The sequence below is a fragment of the Rhipicephalus sanguineus genome, chromosome 1 (assembly GCF_013339695.2).
Source record: "Rhipicephalus sanguineus isolate Rsan-2018 chromosome 1, BIME_Rsan_1.4, whole genome shotgun sequence".
NCBI lineage: Eukaryota > Metazoa > Arthropoda > Arachnida > Ixodida > Ixodidae > Rhipicephalus > Rhipicephalus sanguineus.
In genome coordinates, this window is record NC_051176.1 from 264,993,330 (window position 1) to 265,019,610 (window position 26,281).

The 26,281-nt window shown below is 45.3% G+C and overlaps 1 protein-coding gene across 1 annotated transcript in view; it reads left to right on the forward strand.

Moving 5' to 3' along the window:
• The first annotated feature begins 11,313 nt into the window (after window positions 1-11,313).
• Window positions 11,314-26,281, forward strand: part of LOC119378877 (T-box transcription factor TBX20) — a 105,225-nt gene continuing 90,257 nt past the window's right edge. The window contains exon 1 of the mRNA XM_037647929.2: window positions 11,314-11,574. Coding sequence (XP_037503857.2) covers window positions 11,418-11,574 — 157 coding nt within the window. The 5' untranslated portion in view covers window positions 11,314-11,417. The remainder of the gene's footprint in view (window positions 11,575-26,281) is intronic.

Genomic DNA, 26,281 nt, shown 5'->3' on the forward strand with positions numbered 1-26,281 from the left:
GAAAACGACTCGCACACCATCGAGAGAAAAAACTGTAGGGCACATACGCAATTCTGTATGCGACACTTGTACTTGAGTCGCATATGTCGGCAAAACAATTGGAGCTCACTCAGACTGACTCAAGAAACATATTTTGCTCTGAGGGCTCGCTCGGACTCATACTCACCAAAATTTCCCTCAACCGGACTCATTCGAACTCAGACTCACTAAACTTTTTGTCAGCCAGACTCACTCGGACTCAAATTTACCAACATATTATTTAGCCGGACTCACTAAGGCTCAGATTCACGGCTTCACCTGAGTCTGAGTGAGCCTGAGTGAGTCGACTCATGAGTCTGTTGGCGTAAAATTAGCTTTTTCCATCATGATGTCAATCCTCTTTACGCCAATATCTCACATAATCAGTGCCCTACGATATGCCTTTTGATCTTGCACCTTCAAATACAAGTCATCATCATGCTTCATATATCATCATTATCATATATCCATGCAGTAATGACATTTTTTTATGAAATACGTGACTCACACGCGACATTTTTATCAAGAACTTCCCATGAAAGAGTTTGCGAGGGGAGCTCATGGCACCCCTCCCCCTAAATATGCCTCTGATCAATATATATTGAGGTGGCACATGAATGCTAGCGTGCTGAGATATGCGTGAATAGACTTGAGTATAAACGTAAGCCGTTATAAGGCAGATAGTAATGCTGAAGATGAGTAGATAGGACCATAAGTCGGCAACAAAAGGTGGAACTCACTCGGACTCACTCAAGAAATATATTTTGCGCTTAGGGCTCACTCCTTCTCATACTCATCAATATTTTCCTCAAGTAGACTCACTCGGACTCAGACTCACCAACATTTTCCTCAACCGGACTCACTCGGACTCAAACTCACCAAAATATTACTCACCTGGACTCACTCAGACTCGGACTCACCGCATGATCTGAGCCTGAGTGAGTCTGAGTGAGTCGACTCATGAGTGAGTTTTCCGACCTATGCTTGAGTGTGTCGTTGAGTGTAGTGTTTCGGTGAAATCTTGCTGAGCTCGCACCCTAAGAAAAACAAACAAGACGTCTGACTTTTTTTTGTGTGCGTGTGAATCTTGACTTGCCACGTATATGACTCTCTTTCAAGAGACACGTGAACTCTCGTTGGAGATTATTGTACTCTCTTCGAAGAGTCGTGGGGCGAGAGTTAACGTGTCTTTTTAAGAAGAATCATTTAGGCTGCAAGTAAGGACTCGCTGAAAAGAGTAGTAGTACATACTCTTTTTTAAACGGAGCCTTTATAGCAAGTGTTCTTTTTTTTTACATTTTTATAATTGCGCTTTCCGGGAACCAGGCCCGAGGTAATCATAATAACATCGATAATGATCATATATATGCAGTGACACATGGGCCACGAAATTACCGCCCAATTTCGTTTGCGTACAATATTACAGCATCCCACCGCCTCACCGTCTCCTGCTCCGGTGAGACACAGGTGCTAGTTTTCACCGACGACTAAAATGTGTCCCTCGGCACTTGAGTAACCACAGACTGCATCTTTCTCGACTTTGCAATGAAGGCTTTGAAAAGGCCAGGCGCTCGCCAGAATTTCACAAACTAAGCTCGTTTAATATACATTTTCCTTGTCAAATAAGCATTATACCAAGCAGCCGGAAGCAGCCACCTTGTTACATTCATCTACTTGTTGTTAAGTAGATCCGTGCTTTCCGTATTAATTGCATTGTACTCGCATCTGCTATACGATCGTGACAACTACTGCACCAGTGCTGTCGGGAGTAGCTCTGTGCTTAGATCCTTATTGTTTCTGGTTTTTATCAATGACCTATCTAATAAAAGTTTATCATGTATGTCTATTCGCAATAGATTGTGTCAATTGTTATCACCAGAATAACTATAATCAATGCCGGCTTTCAAGAGTAAACGCGTAGCGTAAGATTCTAAACTGGTGCAACAAATGTAAAATGAACCTGTAAATTATAAATACGTGCGTGTGCTTCGTAGCTCACGATGAACTCACCCGAAGTACACAAGAATACTGCTCTTTCCTCGGTTCCATCACTTTATTACTGCGTTGGTGTCATCATTACCCGTAACCAAACTTGGCGGACTATGTAAATTGCGTTACAGCAAACAATAGCCATAAATTAAGGTTTACCAAACGAAGCTGCTTCCGTTAAAATTTACTGTAGACTGTCAACCTAAAGTTTATTGGGATAAACCCATATATAAACAGCAACGTAACTTATGTTCTAGTTTTGCATTACCGCATTTGTGCTCTTAGTACCGCTTTTTTTTTACTGCTTGGTGTGTTTGTTTAATTGGTTACAATTCTTTCCTTTGTCTTGCTGTTGAATTTCACCCGCGTCTGCTCCCACATTGTAATCCTGACAAATCCTGGGGGTAATAAAATAACACATGAAATAATAAATGTAATGAAATGGTCTTGTTCATTCGACGACGACACACACACACACACACACGTGTGTGTGTGTGTGTGTGTGTGTGTGTGTGTGTGTGTGTGTGTGTGTGTGTGTGTGTGTGTGTGTGTGTGTGTGTGTGTGTGTGTGTGTGTGTGTGTGTGTGTGTGTGTGTGTGTGTGTGTGTGTGTGTGTGTGTGTGTGTGTGTGTGTGTGTGTGTGTGTGTGTGTGTGTGTGTGTGTGTGTGATTATCAGACCACTTAGACCACGATCTGATTATGAGACACACCATCAGGCACGATACAGGTTCACGATCGTTGCCGGCGCAGTTCGATCTCTAAAATTCAAGATATGCTTTTTTTGAGCACCTTCTTTCGGTTTTCATGACCCCCAATTAACGAGTACTGTTTTCAGTCTTCGAGTAACCATTTCTCTAAGACGTTCGTTCGTTATTGATAGCCATAGCCTGTTTAGTGATGTCACACAACATACCGTACATTCATGAGATCTAAATTATATGCATTGCAGAAATGATTTTGGCCCTGCGGAAACCATATGGCCTACATATACGAAGCCAATAAGATGTTTTCCACCTTCCTTTAACGCTGAAGACACACGCGCCTTGTATATCGGTTGTCATAACTCTACGCAGTTAGTCGCAAGGACATACTGCCACATCGGAGTGACGCACTTCGCATTGAGCGGAGTCTGGCGCCGTTCCACATATACATGCACAAAGCAGGACCTCAGTCTAGAGATGATTGCCTTTATTTGGCCCTACAGAGTGCACACGTGAGATATGCATCATCTATTTCCCATAAAAAAAACACAACGATATTCTGCGCGAACGGAACTTCGCCCCAACTCGAATCCGCGCCTTCGTATAGCGATTGCTTAGGGGTCTTCCATTAGGAAATCCATTTCTTGGCACCTAGACAGGCAGCAGCAGTTTTACATTTGTTCTTTGATATCACCACGTCGTTGGTGAATAAATCGTGGTCATTATTGAAGTATCGAAGCGAACCCAAGTGCATGCATGCATGTACTCAACCACCGATCGATTTCTGTACATGATACGATCGCGCAGACGTGGTCTTCACTGAAGCGCGTCGTGTTTGATGTCGTCTGACAAGCGCCGCGGTGCCGTAACTATTCTGGTGCGCACAATAGATACCCTGCTTGCGGCCATACATCAAGGAGCGTTTATGTCTCGGCACAGTGGTGTGCAGCGGCCCGAAACGTTGGCAATGCGAAGTGCATGCCTGCGATTTTCGGCTGCGCAGCGTTTATTCGTGACTGCGCTCATTTGCTCAAGGGTGTTTAACAGAAAAAGTCGGCACTGCCATAGAGAATAATTGGAAGTTGCTTCCACCTGAAGCCAGATCTGATAAGCCTAACGCTTATGTTTTCATAAGTGAGAAAGAAACATGGCACTTTAACAAAAATATATGCATGCGCGCGCGTTTGTGTGGCCGGGATCGAACACGCGACTTTCGGGTCAGTAGCCGAGCACGGTAACCACTGTACCACCGAGGACAACCCGCACGAAAATAAAATAAAATAAATAAACAAATAAATAAATAAATAAATAAATAAATAAATAAAGAAAGAAAGAAAGAAAGAAAGAAAGAAAGAAAGAAAGAAAGAAAGAAAGAAAGAAAGAAAGAAAGAAAGAAAGAAAGAAAGAAAGAAAGATGGAATGGGCATATGTACAAATATGTAACGACGTCCTGAAGGAAAAGTTTGTGTACGCATCTATATAAGGCAGACACGCAATAACCTTCTTCATCATCCCTGCAACAAACAGCTGTAAGGTGTCAGTGACGCCGTTGCACGTTCGACAGACCAGCATTGCCTCAACTACTCTACGCGCAGCACGAATCAGAGCAAGTTCAAGGCGAGCTCAGTTCTCGTATAGTGAGCTAAGTTTTCGGTGCAGCAATTGCACTAAGACAACGCCACTCTAGAACTCGAGGAACAAGACCCAAACCGTTTTAAGCTTCATTTCTCAAGAAATTAATGAGAACTAACAGACAATAATACCAAGGAAAGTATAGGGGATGTTTTTTTTTTTTTTAGTAATAATTGTAAGGTAATTGTGAAGAAAGAAAAGTGGACGAAAAGATAGCTTGCCGCGGGCAGGGACCGAACCTGCGACCTTCGAATAACGCGTCCGATGCTCTACCAACTGAGCTACCGCGGCGGCCATCCCCCCGTCCACTTTATAGGGTATATGAGTGCATTTAAACGTGGGAGCGTCAGTCAGCGCCGCCAGTAGCCATGACGGCGAGTGTGGAACACTCTTTTTCTGCCTTGTTGGCGTCACGTAGCACGTGAACTTATTACGAGCTGGCAGCTGACCAATAATCCCTCGCATACTACCTGAAAGCATCAAGTCTGCCAGAAGGAGACCCTCGCTATGAATGAAGGAAAGAAGTGTTAATTTCAAGGGCATATGTAGTTAGTTCTCATTAATATTGTGTATAACAAAGAAAACGAGCCCTTGAAATTAACACTTCTTTCCTTCATTTCTCAAGAAAGCCAGATGTGCTCACAGCTTCAAGGTTTAGACATGTTGACCCACTCGTCATTTAAAGACTCCCCCCCCCCCCCCCCGATCTAAAAAAGTCCTCCTGTACGCAGTGCTCGTGCTCGTGAGCGTGATCAGCGCGCATTTTAAGGAACTGAAATTGCATCAAGTTCTGTATACACGACTAAATTATACGCCCTGCTGCTGAACTCGCTTATTCATGCCTGGAAATGTTGCCAGTCGTCGACGCCAGGACTTGGGAAATGTTCCTCGAACGCTGGCCGACATCATGTTTATAAACGAAGGTAACACATAGCGCACAGCAAGACGTAAGCCCGGGTGGGATTTTTCAGAGTCGCTTACAATAGCCAGCTTAACTACAATCTAACTTAACAGTCAAGTAAAGTGAAGTTTTGTTTACAACATGCACGAAGCACAATGTTGAAGGCCACTCTGACAAGAAAGCTGTAAGCATACAGCTTGACGCGACCAGGGGGCCGCAACCAGGCAACAACAGCAGTGCACACATTCGCAATACAAACAAAGTTTTTCCTTGTGATAGATTAATTAATACAACACGTGGTTCTTTGGGCGTAAATGCGTTCTGGAATACTTCAAACGAAGTAGTTCGCTTCGGCGTGGCGACAATTGTATATATGCCGCTAATCACGTTTACTGCATGCATGGTATAAGAACCCCACAGTGCCGTTGGTCCTTTGGAAGTACTCGGAAAATGCGTCGCACAAATAAAGAGCGTGGAGTACGACGTGCGTTTAGAAAAGAGTAAACTTTTTTCTTGGTTCACGATAGAAAATACTTTCTATCGGCATGCCTCACGCGTCGCTTGTCCTATATGACCGGCGCGCATTAACAGAAAGCTGGTAGTTGAAATGACATATTAGCAAAGATAAAAAGATACAGACCGCATGAAGTGCCCGTTTCTTCGTTTTCTATAGCGCTTTTAGTACGTCGAACACTTTGCTAAACTATATTTTTGAACATGTGCAACTGTGTTTTTCGTGTAGGTCCTCCGATCATAAAGCCGATCCTGAGGTCCCTCAGCCTGACAGTCGTGCACAGCCGACAAAGTGAGCACTGCAGAGGACTGTTTTGCATCGCAGTGGTTGCCACAAATCTCTATTCGGGCTAACATGAATAAAAGGAACAAGGGAACCAACAATGTGTCAATATTACCTGGAGCAGTAGCGAAGCCAGAATTTTTTTTTCGGTGGGTGTTCAACCTTACTTTGTCTATGTTCGTCCGTGCGTTAGTATGAGTGCGTGTATACATACACATGCAAAATTTAAAAAAAAGGGGGGGAGGGGGTTCCCCTGGTTACGCCAGTGACTTGGCTAGAAAGCGGAAGAAACCATGCGAAGACAGGACGCGCTGCTTGCTTATCGGGCGCGCCGAACGGCTGCGTTCTAACGTTTTCGCCAATCAGCCTCGTACGATGTTGCACCTTCGGCAATTTCCCCGCCGTGTTCTTGTAGCTGTTATGGAATGCGAACTCGCAAGAGCAGATAGAAGTCGACTTTTTTAACTGCGTACACACGCTTGCGCTGCAGCACACATTGTTACCACAACGTTGAAGCAACTTTCTCAATGTGGCGGCAACGTTGTCTCCATATTTGGTGCGTATATGTCCATTGCCAACCTGCTGCGGCCAAGCGCGGCTGTGCGGAGGGAACAGATACATTTTGCCAGCAGCCGCCGCAGTGGCGCTGCGTGTCGGATTTGAAATAAGCGCACGATGCCTATACATGTGATGAATACAACAGGCATGGACACAAGCTAAATTTTGAAGTTTCAAACGGGCAAATGAAATTTATCAAGGACAAAGGTATCGTGAAATTGCACAATGGCAAGTTTATACACGAGAAAATGTTGCAATTTGCGTAACCCTGTGGCCCCCAAACACACGAAGTCATTCGCTCGTAAGGGGCCCTTGCCAGTGGCCAGCCACCTTCACTGTTTTAGGGGTTAACATAACGATTTGCTAACATTTGCTGTCAAGAACAGCATGTAAGAACTCTTTTGTGAATACGGGCCCTGACTTTCAGCACAAAGCAAAGCATTCATAATTTCAAGTATTACCTCCAAATGTCCAATCAAGATTCAGTGTATGGCAAGGCAGAAAGTGTCAGCAATGCTTCTGCAAAACTTGAGCCAATTTAGGTGCACGTTAAAGAACCCCAGGTGGTCAAAATTTCCGGAGCCCTCCTCTACGGCGTCTCTCATAATCACATCGTGGTTTTGGGACGTTAAACCTCAACAATTATTATTATATTAAAATTTGAGCCAAACACCAGAACGGCCTTGCGGAGAGTGAAATCCTTCCAACGCAAATATGACGTCGCACTATAAGTTCGCCATAAATTTGAAGACACCTATACAATTTGCCACTATTTTCTACTGAGATGACAAAAAAAAAAAAGTGAATACTAAACGTATTAGAAATTTGACCCGCGCGCAAAATGAGAAAAATAAATCTGGGGTTTTACGTGTCAAAACAACGATAAGATTATGAGGCATACTGTATAGTGGGGAACTCCGGATAAATTCTGACGGCTTGGGGTTCCTAAACGCTCTTGCGCTTCGCCTCCATCGAAATGCGATCGCCGCGGCCGGTGATCTATAAGCTGAGTTATTGAGCTAAGGATGTGTAACACATGGCGGGGGCACAATTCCGACGAAGAACGCTATTTATCCGCGAAACTCACGAAGGAGTACGTCATGCACTGAGAACTTGAACCACGAGAACGCGAAAAATATTCTCAAAGATCGAGGAACGCTTCCAAAAAGTGACCGATGGACTATATATTCAATATTTATCCAGAAAGTACGTGAGTTAAAATCAGGCCCGTAGCCGGGGGGTCCCCCCCCCCCCCGAAATTTTGATGAAGGGGGATGTTTTACCGAAAATAAATAAATAATGGAAGTCGGTGTTTTTCTCAAATAGTGAAGGTTTTGAGCAGTTGCCCTCCACCCCCCCCCCCCCCCCCCCTTTCGGAAAAAGTTCCTGGCTACGGGCCCGGTTAAAATACAATACATGGGAAACCGACCGTTCACCGTACGATGACTGTTCTAAACTGCGGCTAATTGGTTCACATTCGATGAACGACGAATGAAATCGATGGGCGCTGTCGTCACCTGACACGTTAACGAGTATCTGTCACCTGTCTTATTCGTGAACGAGAGAGAGAGAGAGAGAGAGAGAGAGCTCTTTATTGAAAGGCAGAGAATTTAGCCGGCGTGTGTAATTCGCTGACTTGCTATCTCTGCGTGGGGAAGGGGATTGGGGACTGAAAGACACAAAGAGAGAGAGAGATAGAAAAAAAGATAAAAAGTTAAAAATAGAATAAAAAAGGGGTAAAAACAGAAACTGAGTTTTTTGTATCTTGGGCGGGGACATGTGCTGACAGTGACTTATTACGTGCTTTCAAGGTGCCATTAAAGTTTGTCCAGTTGACCGACTCTCTCTAAATATCTGAATAGCTATAGTTTCATCGCTTGCCTCTGTTGCGTGGCGCAGGGTACAGGGCCCAAGACACAGTCAATTGATAAAGTTATTTGGGTCAGCATATGCATGCAATGTTCATAGAGCGCACGCTCTTCGGCATACGCTAGGCCCTCAAACAAAATATGCTCGACAGTTTCTATGGAGCCACAGTTATTACAGCACGGACTTTCGGTTTGACCGATGCGGTACCGTAAACTGTTTCCAAACTGTTTCGTGAACGTGTTTCTTCGATCCTGCCTGCGCTGCTAGATGTTTATACACTTCAACTGCTATGTACACATTTCTATAGCGACTTGTGGTTGGCATAGAAAAAAAAAACTAATGTGTTTGTCAGTGGAGCGCACGAAATACACAAAGTGTCTTAATTTTACTTCGGTACGTTGGCTATTTCTGTACAAATGACCACTTTGCTGAAGACACTATATATATACCACGATTGGCGCGTGAAGTGAGGTGCACTGCGTTCCGTCCGCAGTGGTGAGGTATTCGTTCCACTTTGTTTCGTAATGTTTGGTGCTAATAATTAACTCGTGCACGTACTTCGAGCCAGTGATTCAGTTAATTTTTTTTTTCATGAAAGAACGCATCATGACTGGCTACACGATAAATAGATATTTAATTCGTTGCAGTGCACTGCAAGTACTCGGTGTACTATTCATTGCGCATTGACTTTCTCGCATGGAGTCTCCAGCACCTTGGAATAAAATGACTTTGTAAATTGGACGCGTTTTTCGGCAGTCCGTCATATGGGTGGCCGAAAGGATTAAGGAAGCAGAATTTCCGAGAACTGAGAAAGAAAACCTAATTTTTAGAACAGTTTTTTTAATTAATAACTCTTCGTCCGACAAAGTTCCTGAAAACATCTGCGACCCTATAGCTGTAGATACCAAGCTTTTGAATAATAGAGTAATATTTAAAGGGAAATAGCGTGCTAAGATCAGCGCATACAGTTTCAGCGAGCAGCGCACAGTTTTAGCGTCGAAGCCGGTGGAGCTTCGCAGAATTTTCCCAGTCGTCAACTCGCCCCTGTATAGCGTTTCAATCAATTTGTAAGATCCATCACTTCGCGCTTCGTGTGCCTATTATCAAATTGATTTTCTTTTCTTTTTTTCGTGTCACGAGCTGCGTCTCCCACTAAGAATAAAATAAAAAAACGCAACAGAATTTTCGTCATTGCTTGTGCTCACTTAAACTATTATTCCGTTTCAACGTGACATGGTGGCTGTCCCATGACTCTGACTGTCCCATGACTCGATAGAACCATCGACGCGCCTTCTTTTGTGTCTGAAGTCGAATCTAGTCGTACAAGTTACTTGCTTTTTTAATGTTCTATCTTTTTCAGCTTGCACGAAGTGTCTATCTTAGGTGCTTGTTCCATCGATACATAGTATAGCCGTGATCGTTCTTGAGTCGGAAGGAAGGAGGCGCCGATGTTATAGAGCAGTGGGTTACCCGTGAATATGCAAGTGTCCATGTATGCAAATTATGAGTCAGTACGCTTTATATCTTTACTTTTTGCACTCATAAGAAAGGCAGAGCACAAGAAACACGCTTACCTAGCCGTTTCCGTTTTTTCCTCGCGCATCCAGAACCTCCCACCTATCGGTATCGAAAAAGCACGCAAAGCGAAACAGGAGATATTAACACCGATATCTGAGGGAGTAACTAATATTAAATAATGAAATATTAATGTAGAAAGCAAGGTTCCACAACTGAAAAATATAAATTACATCTCAAAGGGCAGATTGTCTAAAAGAAAAAAAGAACTAAGCTATCAATTTAATTTAGTTGGTTTTTAAGGAGCATAATGAGAGAAAAACTTCAAATGCGTGGCTGAAGCCACGCAGACGCGGGCTTTAGTCGATACCGCTTTCTGTTCGAGCAACACATGAACGATACAGTCTCCGAACTCTACACAATGGGCCACTAGTTGTGTATCGATCATGCCATATCGTCCTGAAATGAAGACTTTTCTATGGTGCCGGCCAAGTGGCGTCGATTGCGTTATCAATTAATCGACAGCCTCTACATCCAGCCGACCCAGCCAATCATGTCTGTCTGGCAATCTTCTGCTTCGAAGAAATTATGTGCTACATCTTAAGGAAGGTTTCTCGTCAAAAGTGCAAATTATACCCCTCCAACTAGAAAAGGTACGCTCGTTTGTACCACAATCCGAGACAGCGAAAACACATTTCTGCTGCACTCCCTTTCTTTTCCCAAGCTTCAAGTATCTGTTCAATAGTTATGCATGCAACCAATCAGGATGAATATTTAATTATACCAGACAATACTTTGTAAGCGACAAGTTCGTTTAGCTCCCATATTTTACGTGGCACTTCCCTGGATTTCGACACTTGATGTTGCATTATTGACCTGGATGGGAGTCTTTAAGAAGTGAGTCACATGAGGAGTACAAAGGGTGTTGTCGACTAAGGAGGGTGTCGAAGGGTGTCAAGGATGCGCTCGGTGACAGCGTACATAGGCGTACGATTCAGAGGTCGCACCTCAGCCGTGCGGGGCGGGTGGCCGGGAAGCGAAGACGTGCAACGGCGGAAAGCTCCGGCGTCAACGACAGATGCATCCGCCGGAGCACGTGGTCCACGCAGACGCGCGCGTCGGTATCGCCGCTGGGCACCGCTGGCGTCGGCGTCGATCAATAGAGCGCACGCGGCGCGGGTGGCGGCGGCGGCCCCTGTCGCCGGGCCTCGGCGCGAGGCCCCCCTCGCCGCCGGTGCGTCCAATGGGCGTACGCGTCCGTCCGCCCGCCCCCGGTGGCGGGGAGGGGCGAGCGGCGCGTGCGTCCGGCCGGCCCGCTCCCCTCGGTCTCCAGCCGGAGGCGTTGCCCAGAGCCGCTTGGGGCGCCACAAGCGGACCCCGGCCGAGCCCCGCGGCGTCCGCGCACGGATACGAGGAGTCAGCCGGCCGCCGGACTCTATGGTGGCGGCGCACATGGAACCCGCCAGAGCCAGCCCTATGTCGGCGCGGGCCAAGGACTTCTCCATCGATGCCCTCATCAGCCGCCGACCCTGCGACAGCTCCAACGACGGCTCGGACGCCGACACCCCTGGACCGCCGCTGCTGCTCGACGCCGGTGAGTACGCGTGGGCCACAGCTGTCAGTGGACGCTGCCCTCCTGCTGCTTGGTTCGCCGGGGTCAAGTGGGGGGCCCGTTTGGGGCGCGCGCGGGACCACCCGTGCACGGGTCCTCCGGGAGGGCCTCCTCCCTCACGTGACCTCGACCTGTCGCCCGCAGACAGGTCGCGGGCACCTGTGACCGAGCCCCGCGAGGCTGGTGGGCGCTGATGGGCGCCCCCCCTCCGTCGGACGCGTGCCACCGGATTGCGCTAATGACGCTTCGCTGTAGGTTATTAAGGCACTCCTCTACGCTCCTCGCTGAACAGACGCGACCGCCGGCTATTATTGTAGAACAATCTGAGCCTCGTTAATCTGACGCTGTCATTATACACGCTACCACGCTAGCTCGCTGATTTTTGCGCCTGTTTTCTTTTGTCGTATACGTGAGCGCTTTCTTCATTACGTTGCTAAAATAAGTGAGTGTGAAAAGCTGGCTTACGCCTGTCACAACCTCAGTATAATAACGTTGCCCTAAAGGTTGTCTGGATACGGGGATTTAATATTGGTCACGTCGCCGAATGATTTAGTAACAACTACCTTTCCCAGATGTTGTTAGCCAATGTTGTTGGCTGCTTACATAGAACCAATTCAAGGAGTGATATGGCGCCACACGTGACATGCACTGTGCAGGCGAAACAGCTAATGAATAGGCTACGTGTGCATGCACATTAATTGTGATTTGATACTATTGAGGTGATGGTAACGAGTCATGCTTCAGTAAGCATACAGTGTAGAATTCTAAACAGGAAACCACAATGCAGCATTGATTAATCATGCGGCTCTATGGGTCTATCGTACTCCGTACCGCTTGATACTTGCGGATGTCATTTCATTCGAAGACACCATGTGAACAGTTAAACGTAATGAGTCATGAACATGGTAATTCCCGACAGGAGGGTGGTGTATACGACTTCGGATACTGACTGGCGTTGTAGAAAGCTCAGTTCATGAACGAAATACTTGATCGAAACATAATTTCAGGGCATTAGGTAAAACGAAGGTTTATTGCACTAGTTAATAAGCCCAATGAATGAACAGCAGTTACTCGTTCCTGTGCTGATTTTTATGCCGGCTGCATGTCAACATCAAACCTTTGCATTATTTTGTTACATGTGCCCAGCTTGAGAACCTTGATGTCAAAGATAGCATCCACTGTTTTTAGGAATATAAGAGATATTCTTAGAATATAGTTGGCGTGGCTGTCGAACCACATAAAATTATTGTTTGATGTTGTTTTCTTTCTTTTGCCTCGTGATACTTAAGACAATCCTCGGAAGCAGAGTGCTCTAAGACTCATATATTCAGTTAATCGGCTGATATAGCGTACAGTAAGGGAGTAGCTAATACAGCGTGTAGTTTTGATATCTGTCGTAGCTTTCAACATAGCATAAAAGACTTCGTGCCAATTGGCCACCTCACCCACTGCCAGCGATGCTGCTGCCCTCTACTTCGCTATTAGCTGATGAAAGGGCCGCTTAGGCCACTATCTCGGCCAATAAAAAGAAACGAAATAACGAAACACTATATGGAAGCAAGGTGCAATGATCAGTAAAAGAGTGGAAAAGACTAGCCCCTTCGTTTTGCCCATCTTTTTTGCGTGTATAGCACTTGTTTAAACTTCCGGTGGTCGCTTCGCGTGGCCATGGAGTGTGGCGATACATCCATTATGTCTACGAACATTAGTCGGTGCGGCGTTGCTCCCATTGTGTTTCTCTTGAAACGTGCAGCTCGAACATGTTTCGCCTTTCTTTGTTTCTATAGCGTAACATACTCCAATGCGCGGTATGATCAATGAACGGTACCCGTCGGTTCACCGTTGCCAATACACATCGTTCCGTGGCATCCACACTCAATTTCAGTTCGCATTGGCTCCTACTTTGCGAGAGTGCCTTCCATTTGATACGCCAACGAAAACATTGTTACGCGGCCGTACAAGTTTTGAAAAGTTTCTTAAAAACCAATAGCACTTCTGCATGCAAGCCTCTAAGTTTTAAGGGCTAGTTGGCTTGCGTTCAATATGAACGCAAACCAACCAGCACAACTCTCCCTTTTGCTGCAAGCCTAAGTGCACACCTTGAGTCAGAACACCGCATTGCAAAACGCAACGTTCTCGAGCGCTCGCATTACTTTCGACAAAAAAGCATTAGCGAAATCAAAGGGAACATTCCGTACAGTTTTCAACTTTATTTGTTTATTTGTACTTGTATCCAAGCATACTCTTAATTACATAGCTTTTCTGCACCTGTTACATCGTGCAGACTATACCCGCTTGGCCAAGCACGAGGGGGCAGGCCTTTTATATTTACCGACAACTGCGTAAAACATGTACCACCAAGGCTCTTCGGTATATGAACCGACGGAGGAACTGGGCCGTTCCGAGACATTTCGATTCAAATTTAAGCACGGCAGGTTTTTGCGATAGACCGTCAGCGCCACGCAGACGTAACTCGTCTTTCTCCTTATTCCTTTATCTTTAGTCTCCGTAGAGCCTTTCTCACGCATGCGTATTGCGTAGCTAAACCAGACTGTTCCCCTGGTTTATCGCCCTATACGTTTACTTTATATCTCTGGTTTCACAAACAGCGCGTGTTCGTACACTACTACACTGCAGATTCGCAATGCGGAGTGCGTTTTAACACCGAAACTAAATAAACAAAGGTTTCATTTTGTGCCTTTTTTTTCTTGGCTATATATATAGCGTTGTATCTTGCTCGACGCTTCATTTCATTCCAACTTGAGGGAAAGAAAAGAAAGCAGTCTTTCTCTCCTTCAGGTTCGCGTGGTTGAAACATGAAGTACATACGGCCATCGTGCGAAAGGCGCCTGCAGCAGCATTGCTGGGAACACAGATTACTCCATTCTTATTTTTGGTTGTTGTTATAAAATATGAGTTAGGGTAAGGACCATCACGCGCGCGAGCTGACGTGGGCGAGGCAATCGTAGACGGGCGAAGAAAAGGGCGTGTATTCCTGCTTCGGAAGATACTATGCAATCAGCTGGGGACGGGTGCTTAAACTGTGGACAGTGTCCTGTTCGCTTTTTCTTCATTACGCGCACTGTACGCGCATTTCTGTACATCAGTTGCATTAATAGGGTACGTCTAGTCTTCTCACGTCTAAACTGGTCGGGTCTGGACAATGCCTGAGAAGTGTAAAAACCTTTGATTCTGAAACTTTCGAAAATTTCACTGCGTTGGGAGCAACAAGACAAATTGAAACGCAGTGAATTTTGAATATTTAATAATGCCGCAGACACAGCACTATACTTATACCATAACGTGATGCATTCATGCATTCAATAATTATCAAAGTGATAGAATGAAGGCTTCAATGCGATAAAATACGGTGTCATATAAGTACCACCGGTGAATGCCATGTTTTAAACCATTACATGCTATCTCTGCAATATTTTTTTAAAAATAAATTAATCAGTATAATTTAACTTTTTTCTATGTGAAACGCTATCCATCAATTTGTAAAGAGGTACAGAGTGAGCAGTAAACACTAAAGTGTTTCTTACGCATCAACTCATTGGCTGAGAAAGCCACACGGTCATTATTGCAGTTAGCCAAATCGACTGGCCTCATGATCATTTTTTAAATTTTTTTAGTGTGCTACGCAACCCCCCAAAGGGGCCTTGTGTGGTCAGAAATCTCATATATCTACAGCCACACAATTACACACTATCCTCGCACAAGACAGCAAACCACAAGGGCGTCTGGCTAACTTCCCAATCTCCTCCTCTCGCTCTATATGTTTCTTTCTTCTCTCCATCTCTCTCTCTTTCTTTTGTCATTCGTTTAGCACGTCACTCAGTCGTTATTTTGTCCCATGTTTCCTTGTTGGCACGTCTGGGCCGTCATGTATTTCTTATGCAGGTGACGGTCGTCCATTTAAAGAATAACGCATGGAGCATAAACTGCCTCTTGGAACTAATAGTGCATGTAGCAAGTCGACGATGTAGTAACAATTAAACAAACCAGAACTTTCCCTCATGCCTATATATTGCCTTGTTGGCTGAAGTAATCCAGATGCAGTCAAATGTTCAATTACTTGTTGCCGATATTGTGTGTATTTGGTTTCGTGAGTATATGTCTTCGATTTCACTTCATGTAATGGTCCTGTGAAAGCCAGAATGGACCAAGATCTCTTATGTTACTCATGTATGAGTCGAGAATTGACGACTCACAAACGCTAAACCTAATAGCTTAGTTTTTGTGGCGTCGCCATTTCTTGCGTCTAGATACGCATGGTATATATGTGACATGTATATTGGAAAGTAGCGTTGCTTCAGTCCCTTGCCTCTGCAACACCACAGTGTGCTTCAGTCACGCCGTTGTGCTGCAATAGGATCACATATATGTAGCGTGGTTGCACGCATGCCCGTACCACAAGGGCCATATTCACAACACTTCTCGTATCAGAACATAACTGCGGCAATCATGCCATTATTGTTCCAGTCACTATTATGAGGCCAACCAGAAAACTCCCGTACGTATACATATATGCTTACTTACGGGGGTTTCACGAAGCTTCTTTAATAAGAGAAGCTTTGTGAATACGGTCCCATGCAGAATTCAGGATGCTACGGATGTCGCGAGTAAGCTGAACTTTCTTTACTGTTCATATAACATCCAGTAGGGTGATGGTGCGCGCGCACATTGCGTGCGCGACCATTATTGTACTGCAGCAGCCACTTCGAGGTGCCCCAGCAGGGAAAGAAACTTTTCTTATTCACAGCATTCCCGCAATATCTATGGATCCCTGATCCTGAGTAGTACGCTCTTAACTGCAGAAAACAATGGCATTCTAAGCGTCTGGAGTGTCTGTCTTGGTACGTTGCCGACATAAAAGCGCTCTACGGCCCCTTGAGGCTGCGAATCCAATATCGATCTAGGCAACACTTGCAGCTCAGGTGGCCGCCACCCTCTTGCTGGCATAAATGGGAGGTTCATTCTCCTGGGTGTTTGGTCTGACTTGACATTATGGGGCAAGTGATATCGTCACGTTAATCAAGCTTATTTGTGAGCTAAATAACAGTGTCATGCGATTGCGATCTTATATGAACGCCATCCGTGCTGCAGAGCACACTATGCTCTATGCACTATGCAAGGCCACTGTTGTATGCCCTTAGCAATTAGTGTGTGGCGATGTGTGTACCTATAATTGTAACGAGCTCGTTTATTTAATTACCAACATAGGCACCTAATCTATGGTTAAAATCTTTTCATAAAGCCGTTAAAAGGGCGTCGATATTTTAAAAAATTTATGGAGTACATTTCGTTCACTATGCTCGCATTTGCGAAATGTTTACGCGAACTTGGTTGCGCCTGCAAACTGACGATGTATGCACTGCATTCACTGTGAGTTGTACGCGTCTATAAAAGTGTTCTAATTACAAACATTGTGGCGTTACTCAGCCATCTCATCTCCCAAGCCAACTTTTACCCTCTCTCTCTTCTCTTTCTCTCTTTGAACCTTTTCAATGGGCGCCTCATTTTGCACATTATTACTCCGCATATCACGTGTCCGTTGAAAGGAAAGACAGTGCCGATTCTTCCTATAGCCTTGCGCTTGCATAAAACACGGAAGCAAGCGTTACAAAACACACCCGCAAGGACCGTTTAAGGAGGAAGAGGAAAAATAGAGGGAAAGGGAGGGAAAAGCCAGTGTAAGTACCGGCTGGCTGAGGATCGTTTAATTGATAAAAGGTAGCTCGTAAGGTGAATTTGAGATCTGAAAACGTGGGTCCTACAACCTAAAGAACAAGTATTTCACTGTTCAGTACATTTAGGTTGGGTCTGAAAGCGCGTATGGTGAACAACTCTACAATTTTCTTCACAAGCGACGTTTCGAGGTATGAAAACTTTATATGGGCAGGACACCCACTTAACTTGTATTTGCTTTATACTACATATATTTCGTTAACATTTCGTTTTCTTCGCAAAACGATTCAACTTATTAACGCGATAGCGTTAAAGAGCTCGTTTCGCAGAAATTCCGGTGTCAGTGTCAGCGTCAGCGTCGTTGTTTGTGAAAAATCGGCGTTGTCCGTGAGCGAAAATTCGAGGTAGATGCAATTATAATAAAAATGTTCGGTTCGAGCGGGAATCGAACCGAGGCCCTCTGCGCGACAGGCAGGTGTTCTACCACAAAGCCAGGCCACTGCTTGAAACTGATTCTGAAAAAAAAAAAAAAACGCTATACGAATGTCATGTAGAGCAAGGAGTCTCCTTAATGCAAATAATATTGCGTGGCGGAAGCGTATAATCGCACCATGCATGACAACATGTGTGTTGCTCAACGAGAAGGTGGTTTAATGACCCACCCATTACACAGCCCTCAGGCATATTTAATCATCATCAGCATCAACAAAGTGCGCAGGTGCGCGTGTTGCCTTCGGACGCGTAGTAGGTACTTCGCCAATTCGCAAAACGGAAAGATTATGGCGTGGTGGGCACTTCCCAAGTGCACTCTCAGTAGGCATTCTAGTATAGTTTGAAATAGCTGATTTCACGCACATAGACGTTCCTTTCCTTGCGGCACAGTTGAGGTGTCCACCGAGAAGCGAAGCCAGGCTATAGCGAATCAGAAGGCGATGCGAATGGGGCCCTATATACGCTATCGCGTTCTACTCATGGAGGCGAAGCTCAAGCGTTTTCTTTCTTTTTTTCTTTATACGAGGAGACAAGAAACTAAACTTATGTTTAGGAAACTCACAGAAAGATTAAATGGTCGTTACTAGCATGCCCTCACGAGTGATTACCGACTTATTTATTACAGTGCCACTGATACACATCACGCGATAACAACGTCAATACCCACTACTAGCTGTCACAGTGGTCACCAGGGAGATTTTCTGTCTCTACAGCATAGGACAAATACCTTGACACAAAATTATCGTTAATATCAGGATACCTAGTTGAGATGCTTTATGAAAATATAATATACAATCAGGCCAAATCGCATATACTGCAGCAGCGATTTTCAAACAGGCGATCCCTGTCTAGCATACAAATGTGACATGATTTGTTAAGAGCTACTGGGGAGAGGAGGAGGACGGGGGGGGGGGGGGGGGGGCTAACGTATGCAGCACACGTTTACATTGCCTGTTTTTCTTTTCACTGCGGGAAATCTTGCGAGGAAATCGCAGTCTTCCGGACAGTTAGACATGCATGACGGATTTGACCACGTGATCATACGGCGGAATGGACGTAGTTTCTGGAGGCTTTCAACAAATTGGCTTGTAGTAGTGCTAGCCAAAAATTTTCTCACCTAATGGGGATATATCATTCTCCTCGCTTGTAGTATTTCTTTTCTAAGAAGTGGAGTCTCAGAGAAGTTCACACAAAATTTCAATCAAACTTGAGTTCAACTATACAGAAAGCACGTGTTCTCATTGTACACATTTACAAAATACACGTGGCACACAAATGTCTGCGCAGACTTCCTTTTAGTTGTGTTCACACCCCAGGCCTTCGACTGTTTCATGGTATGTCGTTATCTCCGAACGCAGGCCTTGCGAATCCTGAATTTCAGTCCTGCCACCTCACTAAGACGATATCGCTTTCGTCCATATACTATATATATTGGTTGAGAACACCCTGTGGGGACAGGATACCATATACTTGATCATTGAACGAAGCTTTCTAGAAACGAATCCTTTCACTACTATAGCGTTCCTGCACCGGTTCATCGACCTTCGCAACTTGAAATACACCTGTACGTGTGTAAGCTGCGTCTCGAGGCCTCGTATAGCGTATAAAGCTCCGGGACGCCCGTACTCGAAACGTCGCCAAGAGCTTATACTCGCGGCATCTACGGTTCGTTCAGGTTGTTCCTTTGATACCGGGTAAAATGTGAATAGAAAAAGAAGCAAACGAGGCAGGAAAGCGAGGGAACGCCGAAGGATACAATGGCCTGCATGCATGTGTGCCCCCGTGATGAGTCAAGGCGAAAGGAAGCCGTTTGGCGCCTCTCCGCTGCGGACAATGCGCGCAGGGGGATTGGCGAAGCCCATATATATGCCGGAACTGTCGTGTCTTAATAAGGCCTGTATTCACATCTTTCGGATAGGGAAGGGGACGCTGCCGAAATGCGCTTCGCCGCAGCGCGCCACCCCGGCGCGGAAGCCCCCGTTTCCCAACGCGTCGCCGCGACGAAATGCGCCTGCATGAATATGCACGCGTTGATCTGCGCAAACGCCACGCGCTGCAGCTGCGCCTAGTGAAGCATGCCTAGCTCGCTCAGCAAGCTGATTACAGATTGGGGACAATCGCGCAGACAACAGGATGTAGCGCGCCTCTCGCGCACGTGAATGCAGATAGGCCGCCCCTCCTCTTGTGTGTACTTACACGGCGAGAACGAGACTTGGACACGGCTTCGGTGGCCTGTTGACACGGGTTTCGCGCGCCGTTCATTACGGCCGCTGGGGAAGCGTGGACAACGACGGCACCCACGTAATGGGCGCCGCGGAGCGTGTACGCGCCCGCCCGCCTATCGTGTCCCGCTATCATCTCATCTTCCTCGTGCGGCCCCCTTCACGCCCAAGTGCGCGGGGCCCGGGTGCCTGCGGGGGCCAAGGCGTCGCGTGCGCGGCCCTTCGTTCCGTTCGCCGAAGGCGAGTGCGCCCCGAGCGTCCGTCAATGAGTTCACAACAACGGCCGAGCAGTCACTGCGGTGGGCCCACAAATTTATTACCGCAGTCACGCAGCAGAACCCGGTGGCCTTGGTCATAGAGGCCCTATACCGATGCCATGCAGTTCGGTGATCCAGGCGTTGCTAGCGAGTCTATACGCCTCTCGCTGCGCGTGCGACGAAGAGGCGTCGATGTGGTCACAGGCAAATTGCGCATGAAGCTGGTTCCGGTCGTTACCTGCGTAGCTTTGCATCCTCTTCAATGATCGTCCAGAACACGCGGGCAGCTTTGTCGGAAGTATAGTTGTTGAGTACAAATGCAGAGCTTCTCCACATAGCAACCTTGCCCCACCCCTTGTCCCTCGCTGTTGTTTGGCGCGGATATATTATAAGAACGGTGCCCGGAGGAAAGGGCGCCAGGGGAGGGGATATGTGAGAGATTGCGCTTTGAGCTAAGGAAAGACGCTTATGTCTGCAACTCATGATGGAGCACGGTCGTTGGGGGAGGGATGTATACGGTCAGTTCTCCCTTCGTTCCTCTTCTAGGCATACGCCCAAGAAAAGAATATAACAGTGAATCAGCTTGATGTTGCTCGTCATGGTATACAGTTCTTCTTTCCTGACCATTCCATGACCAGAGATAGTAACCTACACGTGCATAAACGCAGTGCACATTTTGTTGCTGTAAATAATATTAACTTAATCGGCCGATAAAAAGCACAGGGCATTCAGTCTGGGCCACAGTATATGTATAATGCGAATGTCTTGACACTTCGAATCCGTTTGTCGTCCAGAACTCCTTGGAAGTCGTGGACTGCTTTAAGTCTAGTGGTATATATGCCAATGCTGCTCCGTCTATAGATATGGAGGACTTGTTCTATTCTATCCCACATAAGCACACATTTGCAGCTGTACGTGAACCCATTAAAAACGAGGGGAAATACTTTTATGAATTGATGTACTTTGTCCCTCGATTCTTTTAAGTGCGGAGCACTTTAGGGGGCCGGGCTGTCTGATCGTATGCTGTCGTCGTATTAGCTTGGCGTAACGCAGGCAAAACCACATAAAGCATAGCCAACTGTAGCATATTGAGAGTGCGCTCTTGCCAAATAGAAGTCTTCTTCCTCGTGTTCTTCGAGGGCCTTGATGATGATATTAATGCAGGCAAAACCACATGTAGCATAGCCAACTGTGGCATGTTGAGAGTGCGCTCGCGCCAAAGAGAAGTCTTCTTCCTTTTGTTCTTCGAGCGCAGGCAGAACTGATAAAAATTGAAAAAGAGGAAGCAAGCGAGAAATAGAAAGAGAGAGAAGGAAATGAAAATATAGGAAGAAAAAAGAAATAAGTAGAAATAAACAGAAAAAAACAGAAAAAAACTGGAAAAGGGATCAAGAAAGAAAGAGAGGAGGAAAGAAAGAGAAAACCGAAGACGAACAAAGAAGGCTGCTGCCCAGCTCCGCACTTTCTTCAGGTTTTCTTCAGGAAGCTTAATTTTTTACAGATCTCCTCCAGTTTTATCTGTCAAATACTGTAGTGTCCTATAACAATGATGTCTTCATTCGGAGAAGGGGCATCTGCATCGGATCTAAGGTTGCTCCTGTTCTGTGTCAAATTGCTTTATAGAAGTTTGACACGATTGCAAATCAAAGGATGCAAAACGAACGAATTGAGCGAGTATTCCTATATGTGGGCGATTTTTTAGTGCTTTCAAGATTTAACCAAGATGACAGCCTAGAACCCCGTGCAAAAAGTATTTTAATATGTCTTGAAGAGTCTTCCCGGAACCTTGTACTCTCACTTGGGGCTTCGCGCTGCTTACTTCCATGGACCTTATACTCTTTGGACATTAAATTTCAGTGTGAGGGTCATGTTTACTGGTGTTACTGCCCTAGGTCGACAAAAGCCCTCCTCCCGTACGATTCGTCCCACTCCAATTTGATAAAGAGAGGCATGCATGGTTTCCTTGTGCTTAATGCTCTGAACAAGAGCTGCGCGCGCTCTGTGCAGGAATGCTTTGGTGCTCAAATGGCCAGGTTAACTTCGGCAGGGTATCCGAATTCACTATTGACAAACGTGGCTGAAACTTCGTTCAGCAAGTTTACGAGAAAGAAGCCACTGAAGGTTGACGAAGGTACGGAATCCTCAAAAAGGAAAAAGGTCGTCGAAGTGATGTCGTATATTAATGGCAAGTCTCGCAACCTTAAACGTGCACATGTGGCCATAAGGAATGACACTGCGCTGGTGTTTTCTGCGCCTAGAAAACTGGCAAGGCTGTGCAAGAGCATCACAGGAGAGGAGAAAGTTGTGAGCAGTGGTTGTGGAAAATAAAAACATTCCACGGTTTTCACAAAATGTGCATCGTCTGTAGTAAAGTGGCAAAAAAAAAATGGAGCTCACTCAGACTCACTCAAAAAATATATTTTGCTCTGAGGGCTCATTCAGACTCAGACTCAACAAAATTTTACTCAGCCGGACTCACTCGGACTCAGACTCACTAAACTTTTTACCAACCGGACTCACTCAGACTCAGACTCACGGCTTCACCTGAGTCTGAGTGAGCCTGAGTGAGTCGACTCATGAGTCCGTTGGCGTAAAATTAGCTGTTCAGATCATGGTGTCAATCCTCTTTAACGCCAATATCTCACATAATCAGTGCTCTACGATGCGCCTTTTGATCTTGTACCTTCAAAGACGAGTTATCATATATCATCCTTATCATATAGCAATTTAGTAAGGACATTGTTATGAAATACGCGACTCACACTAGATATTTTTATCAAGAACTTCCCATGAAAGAGCTTGCGGGGGGAGGTCATGGCACCCCTTCCCCTAACTCACGGCTCTGATCAATAAATATTGAGGTGGCGCATTCATGCTATAGTGTGCTGAGATATGTGTGAACAGACTTGAGTATAAATGTAAGCCGATATAAGGCTGATAGTGATGCTGAAGATGAGTAGATAGGAGCATAAGTCGGCAACAAAAGGTGGAACTCACTCGGACTCACTCAAGAAATATATTTTGCGCTTAGGCCTCACTCGGACTCAGGCTCACCAATATTTTACTTAACTGGACTCCCTTGGACTCAAACTCACCAAAATATTACTCACCCGGACTCACTCAGACTCAGACTCACGGCTCGATCTGAGTCTGAGTGAGTCGACTCATAAGTGAGTTTGCCGACCTATGGTCTGTATAGTGTATCAGAAAACCTTTGCGGTCGGTCCAATATATATGTTGGCCAGACGGGCCGATGCCTCAATGAGCGCTTACGTGAACATCGCAATTTGCTCCCAACTGGCACAGGAGGGCACTTGCCCTTGCAAGAAAAACCGAGGGTAAGCGAATACAAGTACCTCGGATTATGGGTAAATGAGGGTGATAGATACATGGAGGTACAGGAAAAACCCTCGGCAGCAAAGAGAAAGAGGAATGCTGCAATAACGAAGCACACAGCGTTACGGGGATACAATAGGTACGAGGTGCTTCGAGGTCTGCGGGAAGGTGTAATGATTCCGGGGCTTACATTTGGGAACTCATGGGATGTGCATGAAGTCAGAGGTACAATCAGGACGGGATGTGAATCAAAAAACTGTGGGACGCTTCGCGTCGGGCGCTCACGGGAAGACGACAAATGGGGCTTTAAAGTGCGATATAGGACGGACAAGTTTTGAGGTGAGGGAAGCCCGGAGCAAAATAAAGTCCGAAGAGGGGCTAAGGAATATGAAAAAGAGTAGATGGGCAGGGAAGGTGTTCCGGTATTTGTATAGGAAGAGCGTGGACTCACAGTGGAGAAAAAGAACTAGGAAACTCACCAGCAAATATACGGCTGGCAGTGTAGGGGATATAGCAACAAAGAGCGTTAAGCGAAAAGTCATAGAGGCGGAGAGGATTTAATGGATAGCAGCGATAGAAAAAAAAAAACCGGCTCGTAGTAATTACGAAAATGGCAAAAACGAAATAAGGAGGGAGGGATTTTGTGATAATTCAAGGGGAAGCACTTTACTGCTTGAAGCGAGGTCGGGTTGCATTAGAACGCCTACTTATAAAGCGAGATTCAGTAAAGAAGAAAAACGTACATGCTGGGGAAGCTACGGAAACGACGGAGCATGTTCTGATTGAATGTGGAGATATCCACCCAGGTGCGTGTTTGGGCACGAGCCTACATGAAGCTTTGGGTTTTAGGGACAACAGTGGAAACCTGAGCACGTCCGCGATACACTCTAAGGCAAAAGGGTGTTAAAAGGGTGTGTGGTTCGTCCTTTTGGGGACTAATGGGGCTGCCACAACCATTAATCCCTTTAAGGACTAACGGCACCGGGTCTAACAGTTAGTCCCCACAATGGACTAACATTTAGTCCTCACATTTACACCTTACCGGGCAACTGTTAGTCCCCACAGATCACCTTAATGGACTAACATTTGGTCCTCACATTTACACCTTACCGGGCAACCGTTAGTCCTCGCAGTTGCACCTCGCCGGACGAACGGTCAGTCCAATCAAACGCTCCATTCGGATGAACTTTTCATCCCAGGGATGATTTTCTACAGTACTCTCCGCAAGACTTAATACTTTTTTCGCGTGTTTCTTTCCGCGGTGAGCAACAAATGCTGCGGAAAAGAACAGGCAAGAGAATATTTAGTCATGCGTGTGTCACTGCTTTCGCATTCAATGCGACAACGAAAGACAAAAGTGAGACAATGAAACGTTTTATTATTTCTATACATATGAAGTTTCTGCTTTCTTTCATTGAATTCACTACAAAATGTCCAATACAGGTCGAGCCGCGTTCTCATATCTCGTACAGTCCTTTCTGTGAAGCTGCTCCAACGGAAGCGACAGATGGCAGTCGTTGTACACGCCAGGGCACACAGCATTCTGCTCGTTGTGGGCAACGGCTGCATCCTGCAAGCACAAAAATATTGCAAATATTTAGTAACGTGACAGCGAGGGTGAAGACGCTCGCACTGTGCAAATACGTGCAAGGTGAACTAAAACACGTCTAAAACATGGCACGCAAATAATTTCACCCCTGGGCCATTTCATGCCAAACGTCCCAGCCGTTTTTGCGACCATCTCAAATGTTTTCGAAAAAAGTCGTGCTAATATCGTGCACTGAAAACAGCGAATTGTTAGAATATTTCGGAGAGAAAAAAATTTTTGGTCACGTGGGAGCGTTCCGAATTTTGCAGGATGTCGTCTGAGTGTGGTTTGTCAGAAAAATTATTCTGAGAGTATCTTTGCTTGCTTCAATACCAAATTTGGTTTACTTACTAAGCAAAGGTGTTTGTGTAAGGTGTTCAAAGCTCAATAATATTACTGCAATTTTTCTGCCACAAATGCGTCCAGAAAATTGCCAAATGTCCTTTGTTTGCATTTTTTCCTCTGTAATATTACGCTATGTATGAATATCTGAATAATGAATACTTACTCTACGAAAGGTATATTTTGCGTTAAAATTATTTTCAGAGTACTGCACTGCAGTCTTTAAATTTTGCGAGAAAAAATCGCAAACTTGAGAAAATCATCATTTTGGTCCACATTGAGACGCAATTTACATCACGTGGTGCTCCAATTAAAAATCAACTTGATACCTCAATCGAAGCAAATAAATAGTTCTTCTTATATGGCAAGTTTTATCATTACAATTTTTGTTTTAAGGAAGAAAATAATTTTTGAAAATTGCCCATTGACGGCTATCTTCCCATTTGGATAGCGGCAGCTTCCTCTTTAAAGTGGCTCCATAGACATCAATGGGGAATTTCAAAAAATTATTTTCTTCCTTAAAACAAAACTTGTAATGATAAAACTGCCATATAAGAAGAACTATTTATTGCTTTCGATTGTGGTATCAAGTTGATTTTTAATTGGAGCACCACGTGATGGTAAATTGCGTCTCAATGTGGACCAAAACGATGATTTTCTCAAGTTTGCGATTTTTCCTCGCAAAATTTAAAGACTGCAGTGCAGTGCTCTGAAAATAATTTTAACGCAAAATATACCTTTCGTAGAGTAAGTATTCATTT